Genomic DNA, 22,038 nt, shown 5'->3' with positions numbered 1-22,038 from the left:
TAAGTCCTGCCCTGGCCATAGGTTATAGGTCCATCAACCAATGGTAATTCATATTTTTTTGGGGTAGGATTACATCAGACTGCTCTAAGCAAGCAAACGGTTGCAATAGGTTACTGCAAACTTCAGCATTGTAGATCATGGTAATAATAATTTAGCCTATGGAAGAATAACCGAAAAAAGCACTTCAAAATACTACTTTATAAATGTTATTCAAATATGCCAATAACTTATACTAATAACTACTTAGGTATGTTTTAGATTGCATAAGTGTCATCCTAACGTAACAATTACAATTTCCATTCAATAAGTTATGCCAAATAATACCACCTTTTCATGAAGCAAAAACTGGCTTGGTGACTTGCAAAAATAAGACCTCATGTACACTGCTGCTGGTAAGCGGACGTTCAGAGGCAGTTGGCTGCTTTTTTCAGCTGCCCCTGAACTCATCCAATGTTATCGTATGTACGTCATGGGTGCTCAACCTGTGGCTCTACAGCTGTTGCAGAACTACCCCCTAGTCCCATGAGGCATTGCAAGCCACTGAAAGTTGCAAGCATGAATCCCAAAGGCAGGGGCATGCTGGGACTTGTAGTTCTGCAACAGCTGTAGACCCACAGGTTGAGCACCCATGGTGTACATGTACACAGGTTCGTTTAATGACGTTTTTAGGCAGTTGCGTTTAGAGGTTTTTCTTTGAAGGCAAAAAAACGAGTTCAGATGCCGAAGTTTCTGACGTTTCAGATGCCAAACGTGGTACCGACGTTTAGACGCATTTTCATTTAGAAGCGTTTTTAAAAAGGTGCCCTATTTTTTTTTTCACTACAAAACTTAAAAATGATAGCAAACGATGAAAAACCACTAAAAAATGTTTTTTTTTTAAAACTTGCAATTACTTGCAATGCTTCATAGACCATTTATATATCCCTAATAAGCCCATGATCCAATCCAATACACCACTAGCTGTTAGCCAAAGTAGGGTTGGAATTTGACCTATATGTTGTTAGATTGATGATCCCACCATTGAGCTTGACCCGCGACTTGATCAAACATTGTTGTATGAAGTTTATTATCTGGCTTTTTTAAATTCCATTTTGCCCTCGTGTTAAGTTTTCTAGGTAGCTTCAACAATGATTCACAGGACTGTCTCTTCCCCTCACCCCAACCTGTTATCTTGGACACCCACCCTTCCTTATCAGTGTTTTCACCAAGTCTGATATTTTCTAAGTTCCAACATCAGCAGGCATTTATACCAATGTTTACTCAGCCGCCCCCCCCCCCCCCCCAACATGACTCTCAGGTTACCTAGGAGACTACCCCACCTTTGAGGAAACTGCACTATTTGTCCCCAACCCACTCCCCCCCCCAGCCTTTGCTTACCTATGCAAGTTTATAAACTTATGAGCCCAACAATCCCTATATGAACAAGCCCTTTCAATGTTGATAATTATTACCACTGCTCTCTCAGATGCTGCTACTCACTCTGGTCTCACGGAATGGCTGAAATAGTCAAATAATACTGGTTTTTGTGCTTTGGGAGGGTGTTATGATGTTATCTTAAATAAAGGCTCCTAGACACGAATGCGGCTAAATGCGAATAAATGCGGCATGCAAACACGGCTAAACAGGCATTTTTAAATGCCGGTTTCAAGCTGTCAAAAAATAAAATAAAAAAATCATTCAGAAGAGGTTGCCTCAGCATCCCATGTACATTAGGCCTAAGAGAACACAGCTTATACTCACCTGTCTTGTTGCCAGTGATGCCAATCTTCAATCTCAACTGCTAACAAAGGATCTGTGCCCACAGTGCGGTTGATATTCTGCAGCCATTTCCTGCCTATACAATTCAGCAAAGGCTACATGTCATTGCTCAGGGCAGATTTCCTGATTGCAAACTTTAGCTGCACAATGTGCTCAACATGGCTGCCTATACAGCCGTCTTCACCAGAAGCCAACATGTCAGGGTGACAACATAAGAGAGCATGCTAGGGCTTTGTAAGTTTTCTCCTTCATAAAATTTTAAAAAGTCAGCAGCTACAAATAAATACTGTAGCTGCTGACTTTCAATAGTAGGAAACTTACCTGTCCAGGAATCCAGCGGTGGCTTCACCCGAGTCGATTTTTTAATTGGCACTTGGGTGCTGCCACCGGTATCTCGGCTAAGGGAAACCGGCAGTGAAGCCTTGCGAGCATCAGAGCCCGCTCCCTAATGCGCATTTGTGAAGCGCACTTCATTTTGTGGCAGGGGATGGAGGAGTGGAGCCGAACTTCCCTCTGTGTTCGCCGCGGCAAACCCATCTGGAAGTTTGAGCAGGTACCTGTCAAAACCAGGTACCCGCCCCCCCGAAAGGTGACAGCAGATGTGTAGAGGAGGAAAACAAGTTGAGCTTCCCCTTTTGGGTGAAGATCCACTTTAAAAAAGAGAAGTATGGCTAAAGCTCTTTTGCACACACTTCTCTTCTTTGTTATGAGTGCACTAGTTGTAATTGTGCTCTCTTGTGACCCAGAATCAGCCGACAGCAGCATACAGCCCGCTGTCTGCTGACGTCACAGAGTCACTCCAGGCTCTGAAAGGATCCAGCCACTGAGCACCCTGCAGAGTCTGATGCTCCACTGACAGTCACTGCTCTCTGCTTGAGGAAGGAAGACTATTCTCGGGTTTAGACCTATCAGAGGACACCTGCAGAACCAGACTGATGCTCCAGCATAGAGTGAGCATGAAAGTTTGTTATTTGCATTCCCATAATTCTCCTTTAATTACTTTGAGCAGGAGGGGGTTAGACATAATGTGCTAGCATGCACAGCATATTGTCAAATTATGGACACTTACCTGCACAAACGATCCTCTCCAGCGCTGAGCTGTCAGTGCTCCCAGTGGTCCATCTTCTCACGGTCTTTCTTCCAGGTTTGGAATCTTCGGCTGCTTGATTAGCACATGCAAGTCAGAGAGGTGCCATAAATGTATGCTGAACTATGCAATAGGAAACATCATTTTTCCTAAACTTTATCCTATTCTATCTTTTGCCTTGAATTTCTCCATAAAAATAGCGCTCTTATGTAAGTGAGCCTGTGCCTTCACCCTCATAGCTGTATATCTGCTGTGTGTGATCATCTAAGGCACTGTAGTGAAATCTAGTGATGTCATCACTATACAAAGACTGCTGCCGTTCCTTCGCACATGCTCAGAAGAGTGTATTTGGCTCCAAGCATGGAAGTAACAGAGGCCATCTTTGAAGCTGGAATTCCATGTTGATGTACCATGTAATATGCCCTTTTACTTTTGGACCTTGTAAGTGCTTAGACTTAATAAATCCATTTTTTTTGGTGGTTTTACTCCATGTGCAGTGGCTCTTTTTTCATATGTGTATGGGTCCTGCTGAGCCAATTCCCAGTGGTGCAGTGGTTCCCTGCAAGTTGTTGATGTATATGGTGACAAATGATACCGTAGGAGAGTAGGATATTTGGAGAGAGTGCACTTTCCCAGGGGGAATTTCATTATGATCATGTGACCAATCTTATACAGGGGATCACATTATCTGGTAAACCTTGTATGTGATCAACGACACCTGGGAGACCTTACAAGTGTTTGATGGTGACAGCCTGAGGAGCTCATTCTATTTTCTCATCACGGCTTGTGAGACTTTCTTTCAGTCTGTCCTAGTGTATTTTCTGCTGTACATGCCTGTATAACTTATTTTCATTATTTTAGTTTTGGGTTTGTAAGCACTGCACTTGTTATATACCTATATCTGTTGTGCCGAGTATCTGGGAATAGTGTCAGCAGCAGATATGAGCATGGATGTTTCATGTTTATCTTTTATTGTCACTATTATGCTGCTCACTGTTCTCCATGCTGGGGAGGAAGATGTACCTGAGGGCCTACAGTGCAAAGATCTCCCTGTCACTAATTAAAATTATTCTGTGGCTCTGTGTCTTTTGCACCCCTCCTGCTTCTACTTAATCACTGCCCCATTACAGTAGAGATCACCGATTAGCATGAGGAAAGCTCTGATATCAGGAAGCAAACTCTTGCTCCTCTACCAAAATACTCGCCTTCACACTAAGACACCGTGCAGAACAAGGCATGGTAAGTTAATAAATGTAAAAACATTAAATAAATCAGCTTCAAGGAAACCACAAGCAATGCCAGTGGCTAGTCTTTACTCTCTTTTTGGGTGTATTTCCACAAAACAGGCTCAGAATTGGATGACTGTCATCTGAAGTCTATGGATAGCTCACAAACATTTGCTGGCAGATCATTTTCAGTATCAGAGCAATGGCTTCTAGAGCTCATATTAACTATGGCACGGCAAAACTGAAATGCACATGAAAAGTACTTACTTGTAAACATAGCATGGAAGTAGGGGCTACAGGAGGCAAGCACGACTTTGTGACCCTTGATCTCTTTGGTCCCCACATGGAGCACAATGTCACACAGGAGTCCTCTCTGGCGCATTCTGTTCATGCAAACAAAGGCATCATGGTAGTGCCGTTTTGAATTGTGGGAGATGCTGTGGCCCTCCCGAGTCAGAAGCTGCACCGCCCCTTCCATGGCTGGGGACTGGTCTCCTGATTTCTCCTTCGCTGGCTTCACTCGTTGAAGCTGTAAAACACAGAATAAAAAGAATTATAGAAGGCCAAGATATTAGCTATAATTGGATGACATTTTGTTTGCTTAAGTACTTTATATCAAACTATTGCAGTGTTTTTTTTTCTTTAGAAAATACCGCTCTCACATTTTTTATCTCTTGGTCATGTGACAGCGTTGACTAATGAGAGTCTGTTCTTTCTTCCGAGACAAAAGAAGAGACGCACTGGTCAGCACTGTCACATGACCATGCTAACCAATGGCCAGGAGCCCTTGTGAAGATAATGCTTCTACACAGCTTCCAGGGCTGTGTATGCATGTTTCGAACGTACGAAGATGAACACCGGCGGGCAGATAACGTTACACAAGACAGGGGACAGCAACAGTGAGGAGGCTGTTTGGAGGGGTGTAATGTTTTTGTTTTTTGGTGTGAAGGTGGAGATACCCCTTAAAATTGAAAAACAAACAATCTTTAGCTCTGCTGCTTACCCAAAGCAGAGCTCAAGTTTGTTTCTTCTTCACATACTGGTTGGGGGGGATTGGGATTTGTGAAAATTGCTGAGAGGGCAATAAGCATAATAAAAGGAGTTTCCAGCTATATCAGGTTTTTGTTATTCTTCCTGCCAACCTATTACCCTGATGTTATATTGAGGTTATTGGCTGCCACTCTGCTCTAAGTTAAAGGGGGGAGTTAGGGGGCAGAAGTGACTTGCCTTGCCCAGGGCGCTGACAACCCAGGCTACGCTAAAGGGAAAAAAACTGGCTTCTAACTTCTTTAGCAGGTTCCTAGAGTCAAAGCAAATTGGTCAAGGTCTGCATATAAAAAGATGTATAGCAGACACGTCAACTCAGTGACCATGCATAATATGATAAAAGAAATGCTGAAAACTGCGTAAAATGTGCTGATAACCAAAACAAAAAAACAGAACACAATCCTGCAAACACAAAGAGGAGATATCCCTTCCCAGTGTCAAAAACAAGAATATACTGTTCTGTGTTAAAGAAATGCGCATAAATAAGCGTTAAACATTCAAATTAAATCCATAGAACAATGCATAAATAAAATGACAGTGTCCCAATAAATAAGTAAATAATATATGAAAATTAAATGTCCAAAAATAATCCCAACGAATCAAGAACCAATGAAGGAGATGCCCAAAATTGTGCACAACAAATAAACTTGCTTCTTCCTCAAAGGGTGCCAAAAGTATCCACCGTCACCAGAGGTAGTGACAAAATGCAGGCTTAACAGACCCTGATGACCCCCTTATTCAGGAGCGGTCAACAATAAGTTTAGGCCGAAATATTAAAGAGTCAATAGCGTCTCTCCATATATATCTTAGGATGGCCAGTAAACACAGCTCACCAAACAGCCACGTTTGATCTTCAGCAGCACACACTCAGGTGAAGGCAAATATACAGACAATCCTCATAGAGCAAAATATCTTCTGGTATGTTTATTTAGCAAAGAATTGCACTCACATACACTAGATTATCAAAGGTATTGGGACTCCTGCCTTTACACGCACATGAACTTTAATGGCATCCCAGTCTTAGTCCATAGGGTTCAATACTGAGTTGGCCCATCCTTTGCAGCTATAACAGCTTTAACTCTTCTGGGAAGGCCGTCCACAAGGTTTAAGAGTGTGTCTATAGGAATGTTTGACCGTTCTTCCAGAAGCGCATTTGAGGTTAGGCACCGACGTAGACGAGAAGGCCTGGCTCGCAGTCTCCGCGCCAACTCATCCCAAAAGGAGTTAAATCGGGTTTGAGGTCAGGCCAGTCAAGTTCCTCCACCCCAAACTCACTCATTCATGTCTTTATGGACCTTATTTGTGCACAATCATGTTGTAACAAGGGGCCATCCCCAAACTGTTTCCACAAAGTGGAATGAAAATTGTCCAAAATGTCTTGGTATGCCAATTCCTTAAAAGTTCCCCAGAACTAAGGGGCCAAGCCCAACCCCTAAAAAAATAAAAAAAAATAAAAAGAAGACCACACCATAATCCCCCTCCACCAAATGCTTTGAACCAGCGCACAAATAGAGGTCAATAAAGATATGAATGAACAAGTTTGGGGTGAAGGAACTTGACTGGCCTCAAACCGGATAAAACACCTTTGGGAGGAGTTAGAGCCAAGACTGAGCAAGGCCTTCTTGTCCCCACTTTCCGTCTGGCCAAAAAAAAAAAAAAAAAAAAGGGAGGAGGGACAATAAAGAAAAGATGTAATATTCCTGGGACAAGAAGTGAGGGAAAATCTCTCTTATTAGGGCCTTATGCACACTGGGCGTTTAGCACAGGTCCAGAGTAAGGATGAGCTCCAGCGTGTTCGCACAGCCCACGTGCAGGAAGTCGGCACTGCGCTGCGCTAATCACAGGCAGTGAGACGTTGTCCCGATGCACAGATGCAGAGAACGGGAAATGTCTCACTGCCTGTGATTAGCGCAGCGCCGACTTCCTGGCGGGCTCTGCACGTGGGCTGTGCGAACACGCTGGAGCTCATCCTTAGTCCAGAGGACTCCGGCATTTAGGTGCTGCTAGAAGTCACAGGCACACTGCCGTACATTCTGTAAAACTATGAGAAGCTCACAGCTGTTGGGGCCGGACAGTGCACCGAACGATATTAATGTGGAGGGCAGTATGCGCCCAAGGATAAATGACCGGAGCGCAAGCAGTCTACATTTCAGACATACGTGGATCAGTAATGTCCTAAACCTCAGCGTGTGCATAAGGCCCAATTTAATAAATCTCTCATATCACTATCATCACAACACAATGTATTGTGGGAGTGTAGTATAATGAGTTTTGTAAATGGTAAATAGGGCGGGCAAGCAAGTGGTATGACTTTTCTGTGTAGCGTCTGTTATTGTCAACCTTCATAGTGCCGGAAGGCAGCTTCTCAGGAAGTATCCAGCGGCTGTGCAGGACATACTGCGAGGATCATTTTTAGCAAAAACAGCCACCTGCAGGTAATGGGAAACATGCCGATATACAAAATGAATGAGTTTGTTGCTATAGCCCAAAAAAAAAAAAAAAAAAAAAAAAAATTATATATATATATATATATATATATATATATATATATATATATATATATATATATATATATATATATATATATATATATATATATATATATATATATATATATATATATATATATATATATATATATATATATACACACAGTATATACTGTTGTGACAGTGTGAGACCCTGCCACTGTATTAGGAGGCTTGAAGACAACATAGGGTTGTCACAAATTCAGAGTGAGGGGCTCCAGTTAGATGTGGAGAAAACAAAGCTTTTATTATTTTTACAGGTTTTGTAATTCGCAGATCAGGGTATGGAGTCCAGGGGCTTCAACGAGCTTTAGGTGGGAAAAAGCATCTACCCCTGTGTCCAGGTCTTACCAGAGAGCAGCAGGATGAGTGAGCAGGTGTATATGCCTTATACTCAGGCTCCTGTCTGTAGTTCATGGCTCCACCCCTCCTCTGGAGTCTGTGAGGCTGCAAGGGAGCAGCCAGAGGTGTGTGTCTGCACTGTCTGAAGTTTGTCAGGGAACATACAGAAGACTTAAAGTGGTTGTACACCTTTACATATAACCCAGTGACGTGACTGGCCTCAGGTGATACAACGAGATGAAACTAATCCTCCTACAAGCTGTACCCATTTATCTGCAGCCGTCCATAGTCTATAGACGCAGAATGCAGGACTCGGCCCCACCCCCCGTGGCATTGGATTTGATTGACAGCAGTGGGAGCCAATGGCTGCGCTGCTATCAATCTATCCAATGAAGAGCCAAGAACCCCGGGCAGAGAAGGTGAGCGTGTCTCCACCGAGGGAACAAACGGGCTCAGGTGAGTAAAACCGGGAGGCTGGGGGGCCGGTCACTTTCAGAAGTTTTCTCATCTTAATGCATAGGATGCATTATGGTGAAAAAACACGAGGGTTTACAACCCCTTTAAACTCTGCAGAGATCAGTGTGGAGAACTCGGAGACGATTGGGGGGGAAGGGACACCCACCTTCACACAGCACACAGGGAGGCTGTCAATCAGCTGGAGCTCCCTCCCCTGTCACCATTTTTGTAATAGTGTCAGGAAAAATGGTCAGAGGTGATTCATGCTGATAGCAGAGTAATGAAGCAGCAGACAAAAGCGACACTTAGTGCTCTTAATTGAAACAAGAACACACTATAGAAGGAATTTGATTTGTTCATATTTCATGTCTGAGGTTTACAACCACTTTAAGCCTAAGGGCAAGAGTGTGCAGAGAGCTGTGTGAGGTGCAGAGGTTGCACATGAGCACAGTAGGTACTGTAAGTTGCTCTGCAGGACCATGCAAAAGGCCTAGGCTGAGGACCAGAGCAGTGCTGCAAGAGGAAGCCAGGAGGCTTGAGAACTTTAAAGGAGTTGTAAAGGCAGAAGGTTTTTTTTTTTCCTTAATGCATTCTATACATTAAGATAAAAAACAAAACAAACAAAAAAAAAAAAACTTGTGTGTAGCACCCTCCCTAGCACCCCCCTAACTACTTACCTGAGAACTCTCTCTTTCCAGCAATGTGCACGAATGTCTAAACCACCCAGGACACCCTGATTGGCTGAGACACAACAGCGGCGCCATTGGCTGTCAAAGTCAGTCAGCCAATCAGGGGAGAGAGAGGGGGTGAGGCCAGGGCTCCATGTCTGAAGGGACACATGGAGCTGTGACATGGCTCCAGTGACCCCATAGGAAGTTGCTGACTGTGGGGGCACTCGATAGGAGGGAGGGGCCAGGAGCAGCAAAGAGGGACCCCGAGAAGTGGAGAATCCAGGCTGCTCTGTGCAAAGCCAACTGCACAGAGGAGGGAAGTACAGTATTTCCGGCATGGACTGAACTCAATGGGATGCACTACACTGGAGTGGAATCCCCTACAATATGACGACATATATACCAAACTTCACCTTTAACTTTTTTTTTTTCCTAGTATTGTATTTCAAATGCATCATTTGTATTTTCTATAAAATTCAAGGTTTTTCAAATCATACTACAATGTTCTGAATTCCATGTCATTACATTCATTCCCTCTCCGATCCCCTACATGACCTCCACTATCGTAAGGCACTTGGGAGAAACCCACGGCTCATTAAATGACGGCATAAAGTCATGACTAAAAGATGTAAATAACAGAGCGAGTAGAAAAAATAAAAAATATAAAAGCAGCAGGAGAATGTCACCCTGTAGCTTTTAACGATTCATCACTGAATGTTCTGTGCCTTCGCCTGCAACCGCATCCTGCTCTGCACACCTACATGCTGCTGATTAGTGCTGGTAAAAATAGATACTCTTGAAGAAGCAATTTCTACACATTTGTAATCACAGTATGAAGCTGTGACTAGAGCCCCCGCCACAAAAAGACGAGAAATGCGTAGGGCTCATAGTAAGAACATAAGGGCAGGGGAGAGTTGTTATACTTGACATGCATTTTTATGACGTGACAAGCAGATCGCTATTACCATAAAGTACATGGGGGCAGTTCTATGGATTCGGAGCACTGCTGCAGTGATAAATGGACAATTAATGGGTCATGGCTATATTGCGCTTTGGACAAAGAAACAAAAACCCTCATCTAGAGCAGGGGTTTCCAAACTCTCAATTTACTCTCCTTTAGACCAGTGGTCATCAACCCCGTCCTCAGGGCCCACTGACAGGCCAGGTTTGCAAGATAACTGAAATACATGACAGGTGATCTCATTTTCTGCTCAGTGATTGCAGTATTCTAGTCTGCATCTCCCCCAAGGTAATACATAAAACCTGGCCTGTTAGTGGGCCCTAAGGACAGGGTAGATGACCACTGCTTTAGACTTCAAGGGGCCACGTTGTGGCCAGTAGGAGTAGAGAATGTCTCGTTGGTCAGAAGGAGAAAAAAACAAAACAAACAGACACCATACTGTAGTGCCTGTGGTCACTATAAGGAGGAAAAGTGCCCCTTCATTGGCATTAATGGGAAGAAATATGCCCCATTGTTTGTTGTCAGTGGGAGGAATTGTGGCCCATTGTTGGTTTTAGTTGGAGGAATAGTGGCCCAAGGGCCAGATAGGCAAGCAAAAGGCCGCATCTGGCTCCCGGGCTGCAGTTTGGAGACCTTGATCTAGAGCAGTGATGGGGAACCTCGACACCCCCAAATGTTTTGGAACTACATTTCCCATGATGCTCAGCACTCTGCAGTGTAGTTAAGCATCATGGGAAATGTAGTTACAAAACATCTGGGATGCCAAGGTTCACCATCACTGATCTAGAGTAAAGGGACACTGAAAACTTCTCTAGACATAGGTTTGCATTCCAGAAATGTATTAGAACTGTGGTATAGGGCAATATATTTTCTCAGGCACTCCAGTGCAGTGGCTATTATATAAAAAAACAAAAACAAAAAAAAACAAAAAAAAAACACACAGGCAACTGTAACCACCAAGCCTCTGTATCACACCCCCGAAGCGTTAATCACTTGGATGGGGATAGAAAATTATGGGATGCCCACTTGACTTCAGCAACACTTTAACATCTTCAGGGACATCTGCCTTAGCACAGTCTACCCCAGTAGTGCTGCTCTTCTCACGCGGTCCTCCACGTGCTCCTGTGCTTCCAGGAAGGGCTTCCTCCATGTGTTGTGGCAGGATCCTTCCAGCACCTGAGCCCCCGGCCCAAGCTCTCACCCCTCCCAAACTAGGGGGTACCCCAGAGGACCACCAACAGCACTAAATCGCCATCTTTCACCCGATTGCCCCTGCTGGCATGGCTCATGCCCATTTAGGTGAGCCTGCCCCCTGCCAGCTTTACTGGGGATTGGCTGAGCCCCTCAAATATTCCAAAAAGCTCCCCTAACCTCCACCCAGTAACCTTCTAGACAAGGGGGTGACACCAGAGGAGCTGTCAGGATGAGTCATCCAGCCCCGACTCATTGAACCCTGACCCAGGATTCACATCTCAGGCTTAGCCCAGAGCTAAATACATTTACCTACACTACGAGACCTACACTAACACACTAGAGGGTACTGTACCTCTTTTAGCCTAAAATGGCTGCTTCCAATACTACACAAAAAGCTAAATATCTGTTATTTTCTGTTCAGAAATGAAGAATTTTGAACACCATTACAGAAATTAGACACATTTGAATGTTTGCAGTTAGTTTTAGTAGACCTCACACTATTATTGTGCACGGTAATGCTTCTAAATGACCTCCTTTCTCAGGACAGGCCCTCAGAATGCCTTCACATTCACAGGTATAGTGTGTAATGACTCTAATTTTATACCATGGTTGCAAGGGTTTTATGGCCAGGCTTTATTGGGCTGGGAGCCATTCCATTTTTTGCACCTGCAGGTCTTCCATCAATTCAGATGTCCTTGTATTGTTAGCTTGAAGCAGACTAAATAAACACGCAGTATTAGTAGTGTGTATAGCACCCCACTCAAGCTTGTGAGCAAAAGTGTGTCAAACCCTTGAAGAGAAGATGCACAAAACCCTTGCTTGGTAGGGCACAGTAAGAGGGTCGCTTAACCACTTAAAAGGGGTTGTAAACTCTTTGTTTTTTGTTTTTAAACAAAACATGTCGTACTTACCTCCACTGTGCAGTTCGTTTTGCACAGAGTGGCCCCGATCTACCTCTTCTGGGGTCCCTCAGCGGCACTCCTGGCTCCTCCCTGCATTGAGTGTCCACATTTGAGAAGCGCTCTCCTTGGTGGACATCTGTATAGGCGCGCTCCCGAGTCCCACATCTGTGTCCATTCATTGCATTAAGGTGCAAAACCATGAGGGTTTACAACCCCTTTAACCACCTCGCGCCCGCCCTATAGCTGAATGACGGCCGTAGAGCAGGCGCTTTCGTCCGGGTGGCCGTCCCTGGACGTCCTAATGTTTACTTCCGCAATGCGCGCCGCCGCGCATCGCGGAAGTTCTGTGTTCGCCGTGTCCCCCGGGGACAGGCAAACACAGATCGCTGTAAACGGCCAATCACAGCGGCCGTTTACAGCGTGATCGGCGTGTCCAATGGGAGATGATCTCATATGTAAACATATGAGATCATCTCTCAGCGCCGTTCTCCCTCCTCACAGAGACAGCGTGTGAGAGGGGAGAGATGAACGGCTGCAGCGGCAGCCGTTCTGCTTTGAGTTGATAAAAAAAAAAAAAAAGTGCCATCCTCCCCCAGCAGTGTCATCCGCCCCAGTGCCATCCACCCCAGTGCTACCTGCCCCCAGTGCCATCCACCCCAGTGCTACCTGCCCCCAGTGCCATCCACCCCAGTGCCATCCACCCCAGTGCCACCTGCCCCCAGTGCCACCTGCCCCCAGTGCCACCTGCCCCCAGTGCCACGTATAAGTGCCATCTGTCATCAGTGCCACATAGTGCCATCTGTCATCAGTGCCACGTATTAGTGCCATCTGTCATCAGTGCCACGTATTAGTGCCATCTGTCATCAGTGCCACGTATCAGTGCCATTTGTCATCAGTGCCACCTGTCAGTGTCACGTGCCATCTGTTGTCAGTGTCACATGTCATCAATGCCACTTATCAGTGCCATCTGTCATCAGTGTCACGCGTCATCGGTGCCATGTATTAGTGCCATCTGTCATCGGTGGCGCGTATTAGTGCCACGTATTAGTGCCATCTGTCATCAGTGCCACGTATAAGTGCCACGTGTCATCAGTGCCACGTATAAGTGCCATCTGTCATCAGTGCCACATATTAGTGCCATCTGTCATCAGTGCCACGTGTCATCAGTACCACATATAAGTGTCATCATTGCCACGTATCAGTGTCACGTGTCATTGTCCTGGTGCTTCAAAAGTGTAATAAATAGTCAACAAGTTAGATGTGTAATTTATGTTCCTAGAACACATGATGGCGCTCCCTGCATGTTGGGCCTCTCTATGTGGCCAGGCTGTGAAAAAGTCACACACATGTGGTATTGTAATACTCAGGAGGAGTAGCAGAATTTTTTGGGGGGTGTCATTTGTGGTATACACATGCCATGTGAGAGAAATAACCTATTACAATGACAATTTTGTGGAGAAAAAAAAAATGAAAAATCTTAATTTTGCAAAGAATTGTGGGAAAAAAATGACAACATCAAAAAGCTCACTATGCCTCTTACTAAATACCTTGGAATGTCTACTTTCCAAAAAGGGGTCATTTGGGGGGTATTTGTACTTTCCTGACTTGTTCGGGTCACAAGAAGCGAGATAGTCCACCAGTACATCAGATGTGATCAATTTTGTGTGATTCGCACCACAGCTTGTAGACTCTATAACTTTCACAAAGACCAAATAATATCCACTAATTTGGGTTATTTTTACCAAAGATATGTAGCAGTATAAATTGTGACCAAAATTTATGAAGAAAAATTAATAATTTGCATAATTCTGTCACAGAAACAAAGAAATATGCGTTTTTTTTCAAAATTTTCGGTCTTTTTTCATTTATAGCGCAAAAAATAAAAACCCCAGAGGTGATCAAATACCACCAAAAGAAAGCTCCATTTGTGGGAAAAAAAGGACAAAAAATTCATTTGGGTACAGTGTTGCATGACTGAGTAATTGTCATTCAAAGTGCGAGAGCACCGAAAGCTGAAAATTGGTCTGGGCAGGAAGGTGTTTAAGTGCCCAGTAAGCAAGTGGTTAAGGACCAGGCCCGTTTTTCAAACTTGTTGTTTACAAGTTAAAATCAGGTTTTATTGCTAGAAAATTACTTAGAACCCCCAAACATTCGCTCGTGGAATGGTGACAAACAGTGGCGGAATTATCAGGGTCGCAACAGTCGCAAGTGCGACTGGGCCCTGTAATTCTCTGCCACTTCAGGGGGCCCACCGGCAGCCCGCCCGCCGCCCGAGGGGCCCACCTGACTGTCCGGCCGGGGGTGTGCGTGTGCTGTTATTCATTTTCGCTTGTCATGCCGTGGTGAGGGGGGGGGGGCTTCCTTCACCAGCGTGAGAGAAAGCGTGAGAGAATTGCTCATTTGGCTCCGCCCCCGCCTATCCAGAGCGACTGAAAGGGAACAGACAATTCAGTGAAGGCGGGGGAGGAGCTCTCTGAAGCAAGGCTTTCTTGTAGGAAGTTGGAACGGAGGCACGCTTCATGCAGGACTTGATCACTTGATCAGCATCACTCTGCAGGATTCTGAGGAGGGGGAATCGATCATCATCGATTGATTGGCGGTAAGTCGCCATCCCCCCTCCAGATTGTGCCAGCCTGCCACCCCCCTCCAGTGCCACCACCTGCCCTCCAGTGCCACCAGCCCACCATCGCCCCTCCAGACTGTGCCACCCCCTGCCCTCCAGTGCCAGCAGCCCACCACCCCCCCTCCAGTGCCACCACCACCCCCCCCCAGACTGTTCCACCCCATCCCCCCCAGACTGTTCCACCCCATCCCCCCCCAGACTGTTCCACCCCATCCCCCTCCAGACTGTTCCACCCCATCCCCCCCCCAGACTGTTCCACCCCCCCAGACTGTTCCACCCCATTTCCCTCCAGACTGTTCCACCACATCCCCCCCCCCCAAACTGTTCCACCCCACCCCCCCAGACTGTTCCACCCCATCCCCCCCAGGCTGTTCCACCCCATCCCCCCCCCCCCCGACTGTTCCACCCCATCCCCCTCCAGACTGTTCCACCCCATCCCCCTCCAGACTGTGCCACCACCACCCCTCCAGTTCCACCACCCCCTCTCCAGTGCCACCAGCCCACCACCCCCTCTCCAGTGCCACCACCACCCCTCCAGACTGTGCCACCCGCCCTCCAGTGCCATCACCACCCCTCCAGACTGTTCCACCACCCCCCTCCGGACTGTTCCACCACTTCCACTCCAGACTGCCACCACCGCCCCTCCAGTGCCACCCCTCCCTCCAATGCCACCACCACCCCTCCAGTGCCACCATAGTGCCACCAGCCCACCACCCCCCTCCAGTGCCACCACCACCCCTCCAGACTGTTCTACCACACCCCCCAGACTGTTCCACCCCATCCCCCCCCCCAGACTGTTCCACCCCACCCCACCCCCCCGACTGTCCCACCCCATCCCCCCCTCCAGACTGTTCCACCCCATCCCCCCCTCCAGACTGTTCCACCCCATCCCCCCCTCCAGACTGTTCCACCCCATCCCCCCCTCCAGACTGTTCCACCCCATCCCCTCCTCCAGACTGTTCCACCCCATCCCCCTGTCCTCCAGTGCCACCAGCCCACCACCCCCCCTCCAGTGCCACCACCCCCCCCTCCAGACTGTTCTACCACACCCCCCAGACTGTTCCACCCCATCCCCCCCCCAGACTGTTCCACCCCACCCCACCCCCCGACTGTTCCACCCCATCCCCCCCTCCAGACTGTTCCACCCCATCCCCCCCTCCAGACTGTTCCACCCCATCCCCCCCTCCAGACTGTTCCACCCCATCCCCCCCTCCAGACTGTTCCACCCCATCCCCCCCTCCAGACTGTTCCACCCCATCCCCTCCTCCAGACTGTTCCACCCCATCCCCTCCTCCAGACTGTTCCACCCCATCCCCTCCTCCAGACTGTTCCACCCCATCCCCTCCTCCAGACTGTTCCACCCCATCCCCTCCTCCAGACTGTTCCACCCCATCCCCTCCTCCAGACTGTTCCACCCCATCCCCTCCTCCAGACTGTTCCACCCCACCCCCCTCCAGACTGTTCGCCACCACCGCCCCTCCAGACTGTGCCACCACCTCCCTCCAGTGCCACCACCCCCCCCTCCAGTGCCACCAGCCCACAACCTCCTCCAGTGCCACCACCACCCACCTACCCGCCGTCACCACCCCTCCAGACTGTTTCACCACCCCCCTCCAGACTGCCACCACAACCCCTCCAGTGCCGCTACCCCCACCTCCCTCCAGTGCCACCACCCCCCCTCCAGACTGTGCCACCCACCCTCCAGTGCCATCACCACCCCTCCAGACTGTTTCACCACCCCCCTCCAGACTGTTTCACCACCCCCCTCCAGACTGCCACCACCACCCCTCCAGACTGTGCCACCACCACCCCTCGAGTGCCACTAGCCCACCACCCCCTTCCAGTGCCACCACCACCCCCTTCCAGTGCCACCACCCGCCCTCCAGTGCCACCAGCCCTCCACCCCCCCTCCAGACTGTGCCACCACCACCCCCCCCCAGACTGTGCCACCACCACCCCCCCCCAGACTGTGCCACCACCACCCCCCCTCCAGACTGTTCCACCACCACCCCCCCTCCAGACTGTTCCACCACCACCCCTCCAGACTGTTCCACCACCCCCCCTCCAGACTGCCACCACCGCCCTCCAGTGCCACCCCTCCCTCCAATGCCACCATCCCCCCTCCAGTGCCACCACCCCCCCTCCAGTACCACCAGCCCACCACCCCCCCTCCAGACTGCCAACACCACCCCTCCAGACTGTGCCACCACCACCCCCCCTCTAGTGCCTCCACCACCCCTCTAGTGCCACCACCACCCCTCTAGTGCCACCACCACCCCTCCAGACTGTGCCACAACCCCTCCAGACCACTCCAGACTGTTTCACCACCCCCCTCCAGACTGCCACCACCACCCCTCCAGACTGTGCCACCACCACCCCTCGAGTGCCACTAGCCCACCACCCCCTTCCAGTGCCACCACCACCCCCTTCCAGTGCCACCACCCGCCCTCCAGTGCCACCAGCCCTCCACCCCCCCTCCAGACTGTGCCACCACCACCCCCCCTCCAGACTGTGCCACCACCACCCCCCCTCCAGACTGTGCCACCACCACCCCCCCTCCAGACTGCCACCACCGCCCTCCAGTGCCACCCCTCCCTCCAATGCCACCATCCCCCCTCCAGTGCCACCACCCCCCTCCAGTACCACCAGCCCACCACCCCCCCTCCAGACTGCCAACACCACCCCTCCAGACTGTGCCACCACCACCCCCTTCCAGTGCCACCACCCGCCCTCCAGTGCCACCAGCCCTCCACCCCCCCTCCAGACTGTGCCACCACCACCCCCCCTCCAGACTGTGCCACCACCACCCCCCTCCAGACTGTGCCACCACCCCTCCAGACTGTTCCACCACCCCCCCTCCAGACTGCCACCACCGCCCTCCAGTGCCACCCCTCCCTCCAATGCCACCATCCCCCCTCCAGTGCCACCACCCCCCCTCCAGTACCACCAGCCCACCACCCCCCCTCCAGACTGCCAACACCACCCCTCCAGACTGTGCCACCACCACCCCCCCTCTAGTGCCTCCACCACCCCTCTAGTGCCACCACCACCCCTCCAGACTGTGCCACAACCCCTCCAGACCACTCCAGACTGTGCCACCACCACCACCCTTCCAGACTGTGCCACCACCACCACCCTTCCAGACTGTGCCACCACCACCATCCCTCCAGACTGTGCCACCACCACCACCCCTCCAGACTGCCGCCACCCCTCCCTCCAATGCCACCATCCCCCCCTCCAGACTGTGCCACCACCACCACTCCTCCAGACTGTGCCACCACCACCACTCCTCCAGACTGTGCCACCACCACCCCCCCTCCAGACTGTTCCACCACCGCCCTCCAGTGCCACCCCTCCCTTCAATGCCACCACCCCCCCTCCAGTGCCACCACCCCCCCTCCAGTACCACCAGGCCACCACCCCTCCAGACTGTGCCACCACCACCCACTCCAGTACCACCGCCACCCCCTCTCCAGTACCACCACCATGCCACCCACCTCCAGTACCACCGCCACCCACCTCCAGGACAACCATGCCTCTCCAGTACCATCGCCACCCTCCTCCAGTACCACCACCCACCCTCCGGTACCACCGCCACCCCTCTCCAGGACCGCCACCCCCCTTCAGTACCACCACCGCCACCCACCTCCAGTACCACCACCACCCACCTCCAGTACCACCGCCACCCCCTCTCCAGTACCACCACCATGCCACCCACCTCCAGTACCACCGCCACCCCTCTCCAGGACCATCATGCCTCTCCAGTACCACCGCCACCCACCTCCGGTACCACCGCCACCCCTCTCCAGGACCGCTAACACCTTCAGTACCACCACCGCCACCCACCTCCAGTACCACCGCCACCCCTCTCCAAGACCACCATCCCCCTCCAGTACCACTGCCACCCCTCTCCAGGACCACTATCCCCCTCCAGTACCACCACTGCCACCCCCCTCCAGTGCCACCATCAGCCCCCCTCCAGTACCACCACCACCACCCACCTCCAGTACCACTGCCACCCCTCTCCAGGACTACCACCGCCACCCACCTCCAGGACCACCACTGCACTGGTGACACAGGTTTCACTCGGGACACAGGCTGCACAGAAACGTTTTACTTTGTTCTACAGTGGAAAAAAATATAGTATCAAAATCATGCTTTTCGGGGGGGGGGGGGCCCTTCCTGATTTCTTGCATCGGGGCCCTGAGGTTTCTAGTTACGCCTCTGGTGACAAACTTTGACCCTTAAAAATCTCCATAGGCGACGTTTAAACATTTCTACAAGTTACCAGTTTTGTGTTAGAGGGGAGGTATTTTGCTAAAATGCTTTCTCTCACTCTAGCGATCACGGTGATACCTCACATGTGTGATTTGAACACTGTTTACCAATGCGGGCACGCGAGCACGGCGGGAAGCTTTACATTTCTTTTTTTTCCCCTTATTTTTTTTACTTTTTTCTTTTTTTTTTTTTAAGGGAGTGTAAAAATAAAAAGGATCATTTTTATTTCTATTACAAGAAATGTAAACATCCCTTGTAATATAAAAAAAAAAAAAAAAAAAAAAAAAAGCACGACAGGACTTCTTTAATGTGAGATGTAGGGTTAAAAAGACCTCAGATCTCACATTTACACTTCAGGAGAAGTACAGCCTGGGCTCATTAGGTTGGGCTTCTCCTACAGGTCACAGGAGTGCAATTCGTTTTGCACTCCTGTGACCCATTTTCAGCAGAGAGCAGTCTGAAGTCCGCTCTCTGCTGGCGTCACCAGGATCAGTCCAGGCACCACGTCATCCTGACTTCAGAAGTCTGAATCTGCCAGGTGCCTTGACTGATAGTCGTCTCAGCCTCTCAGCAAACTGCTGAGATGGCCGCTCCCTACCCCTCCACAGCTCAGTGCTCCAATGAGAGTGGAGGAACAGAGCAGGAGAGCTGCTGACTGACAAGCGGTGTTTGGTGGCTTGGTTCTCAGTGACGAGGCGGCGGGGGACAGATGCTGCATCCACCCAAGTATGAATATGGGATAAAAATAAATAAAATCCCATACTTCTTTGAAATGCAATAAAAATAAAAAAAAGTCCCCTTTAAGGCCATTGGGCGGAAAGGACGTTTGACATTACTTCCGTCATACAACGTCAAGTGGGGGCCATCATTCCCTTACTCGACACAGTGCCTCAGAGGGGAAATAATCGGATCGCCTCCGCCGGTACCGATGGGTCTGGTTAAGTGGCCAAGACGACCGGAATGTGGTGGGAGGGGGCTGGGCACCAAATCCATTGCAGAGTCAATTTTTATCTTAGAGAGGACCGCCCGCCATTTCAGAAAATAGAAAATACTGGGTTTATGGCAGCTATCTGCTGCTATAACCCCGGTATTCTACGTCAATGTACCGACGTACAATGACGGTGGTTTGCGGCAGGTGGTTAAAAGCATAACTAACATTTCTGTTTAATACAATCACCGAAACTGCAAGTTAAAAAAAAAAAAATAAAAAAAAAAAAAAAATAGTACTTGCATGGAAAACTATGAACCAAAAAACTGTGGCACAGGGCTAGAAACTCCAACATGTGCAAAGTTGTCGTAAAAAAGATGCAAATTCTGACAACTTATTATTATGTCCAAGTGATCATAACTTATAGTCCTGTGCCACCTGCTGCCTGGAGCACCAATGCACCTAAACTATGAACATTAAATATGTAACCTTTTCAATTATATGTCATACAAAAATTGCAACATTTATGCAAAATGTCACAAAGAGGGGTTTTCCTATTCTAATGCACATTAACATTACAAAAGAACAAGAATTATGATCCATTTCTTATTATAGTATAGATGCCCCAACTGCACTATTTTATTAGCACACTGCCAATGGCTTATCGGGCCCAGTGTGATTGTGGCTTTTCCAGAAGGTTTCCCAATGTTTGTGCAGGAACAGTGCACGACCCCAACAGGGATTCTCTACAACCCCTTTTCTCAGAGTTAATAGACTGACCACACTGCCCTGTCTATGACCGGGTTGGTTAGCTGTTATGTATGTAAAGGCTTCCAGCTCAGTGTTGTATCCTCAGACCCATTCAACTGTTGGCCGAGAGGGATAGTGGTGACCATATGTGAGAAACGACTTGAGTGACCGAGTGGGGTTGGTGTCACTGGGCAACACTGAACGATGCTATGGGACTGAAGAGCAGCTAAGGATTCACCCAATGCCATCTGCTGTCAATTACCAGCAAGGTGGAGCCAATGGGAAACAAGTCTTTTGGTTCCCCATCAGGCTTGGCTCACCCTTGTACAAAACTCCTCAGCCATGTGCCTTCCAGTGTGACAGATGCAGCACTGTCTGGTATGGACACTCCAACCTCAATTCTAGGCTCTGACAGTTACATGCACCTGTCTGACAAGAACAAATCGGGTGCAACCACCATCAATTTCTATCACGCTCTACGAATTTCCCCCCGTAGAGAGGGTAAGGCTGGCCATATGCGGTTTGAATCGCGGAAGGGTCAGCAGGAACCGGCTGAGATTCAAACCATTAAAAAGGCAGGCTGAATGTATAAAGGTGATCAATCAACTTGGATACAACCAGCCTGACGGATTCTCTTACAAGTGTTGCTAGCGGTAATCACGGTCATCTCCCAGCAAGGACGGTTTCCCCCACCCCTGCCCAGACCAGGCAATAGCTCAGCAGGAGGGATTCCCCTGTCAGCACTATCAGTGTTGATGGGGAAATCATGCTAATTTCTTTCCTGCAACCAGTTGCTGCAGGAAAGAAATTTGCACTGTCTATGGCAAACTCGGTACACATGGACCAAATGTCGGGCTACACCGGCCGGTTCAATAAAAACAGACTGACATGCTGCCCATGTGTATGGTAGTCGGGCCAACTTCTGTCAGACGAGCATGCTGGAAAACCAGCAGCCGTTTGGCTGAGCCATTAGCTGAGAGAGCTGACTGGAATGTTTGGTTGGAGGCCGCCCCTTCAGAACAAAACAGAACCGCCTGGGAGATCGCTGCACTAACATCAGATTGTTAGTATAGTGGCTCTGACTGGAGCACTAGTGGTGTGTACTAGGCTTTAATCTTCCCACTGGGCACACAGATGGCAATAAAAACATGACAAGGGTTATAAACCTTCTTATGCAATCCAAAAATAAAAGAAACATTTTAGCTTTTTAGATACATTTGACCAACTGGAATTAGGGTGGTTAATGATGATTATTTGCTTCCCACGTAGAATAGAGTAAAACAATCT

General features: G+C 48.9%; 1 protein-coding gene across 4 annotated transcripts in view; it reads right to left on the bottom strand.

Annotated features, from left to right (window-relative positions):
- Positions 1 to 22,038, bottom strand: part of KLHL17 (kelch like family member 17) — a 135,997-nt gene that overhangs the window by 62,442 nt on the left and 51,517 nt on the right. For 2 of the 4 annotated variants that reach the window (XM_077458082.1, XM_077458085.1), the window contains 2 exons: positions 4,339 to 4,600; positions 2,828 to 2,920 (listed from right to left, as the gene is read on the bottom strand). In XM_077458082.1, the coding sequence (XP_077314208.1) occupies positions 2,828 to 2,920; positions 4,339 to 4,600 (355 nt within the window). The remainder of the gene's footprint in view (positions 1 to 2,827; positions 2,921 to 4,338; positions 4,601 to 22,038) is intronic. The other 2 variants (XM_077458083.1, XM_077458084.1) reach the window with 2 other exon arrangements.

The sequence above is a fragment of the Lithobates pipiens genome, unplaced genomic scaffold, assembly GCF_037356315.1.
Source record: "Lithobates pipiens isolate NorthernLeopardFrog02 unplaced genomic scaffold, aLitPip1_a1.2 Scaffold_27, whole genome shotgun sequence".
Lineage (NCBI taxonomy): Eukaryota > Metazoa > Chordata > Amphibia > Anura > Ranidae > Lithobates > Lithobates pipiens.
This window is presented reverse-complemented; position numbering and strand designations above follow the sequence as displayed.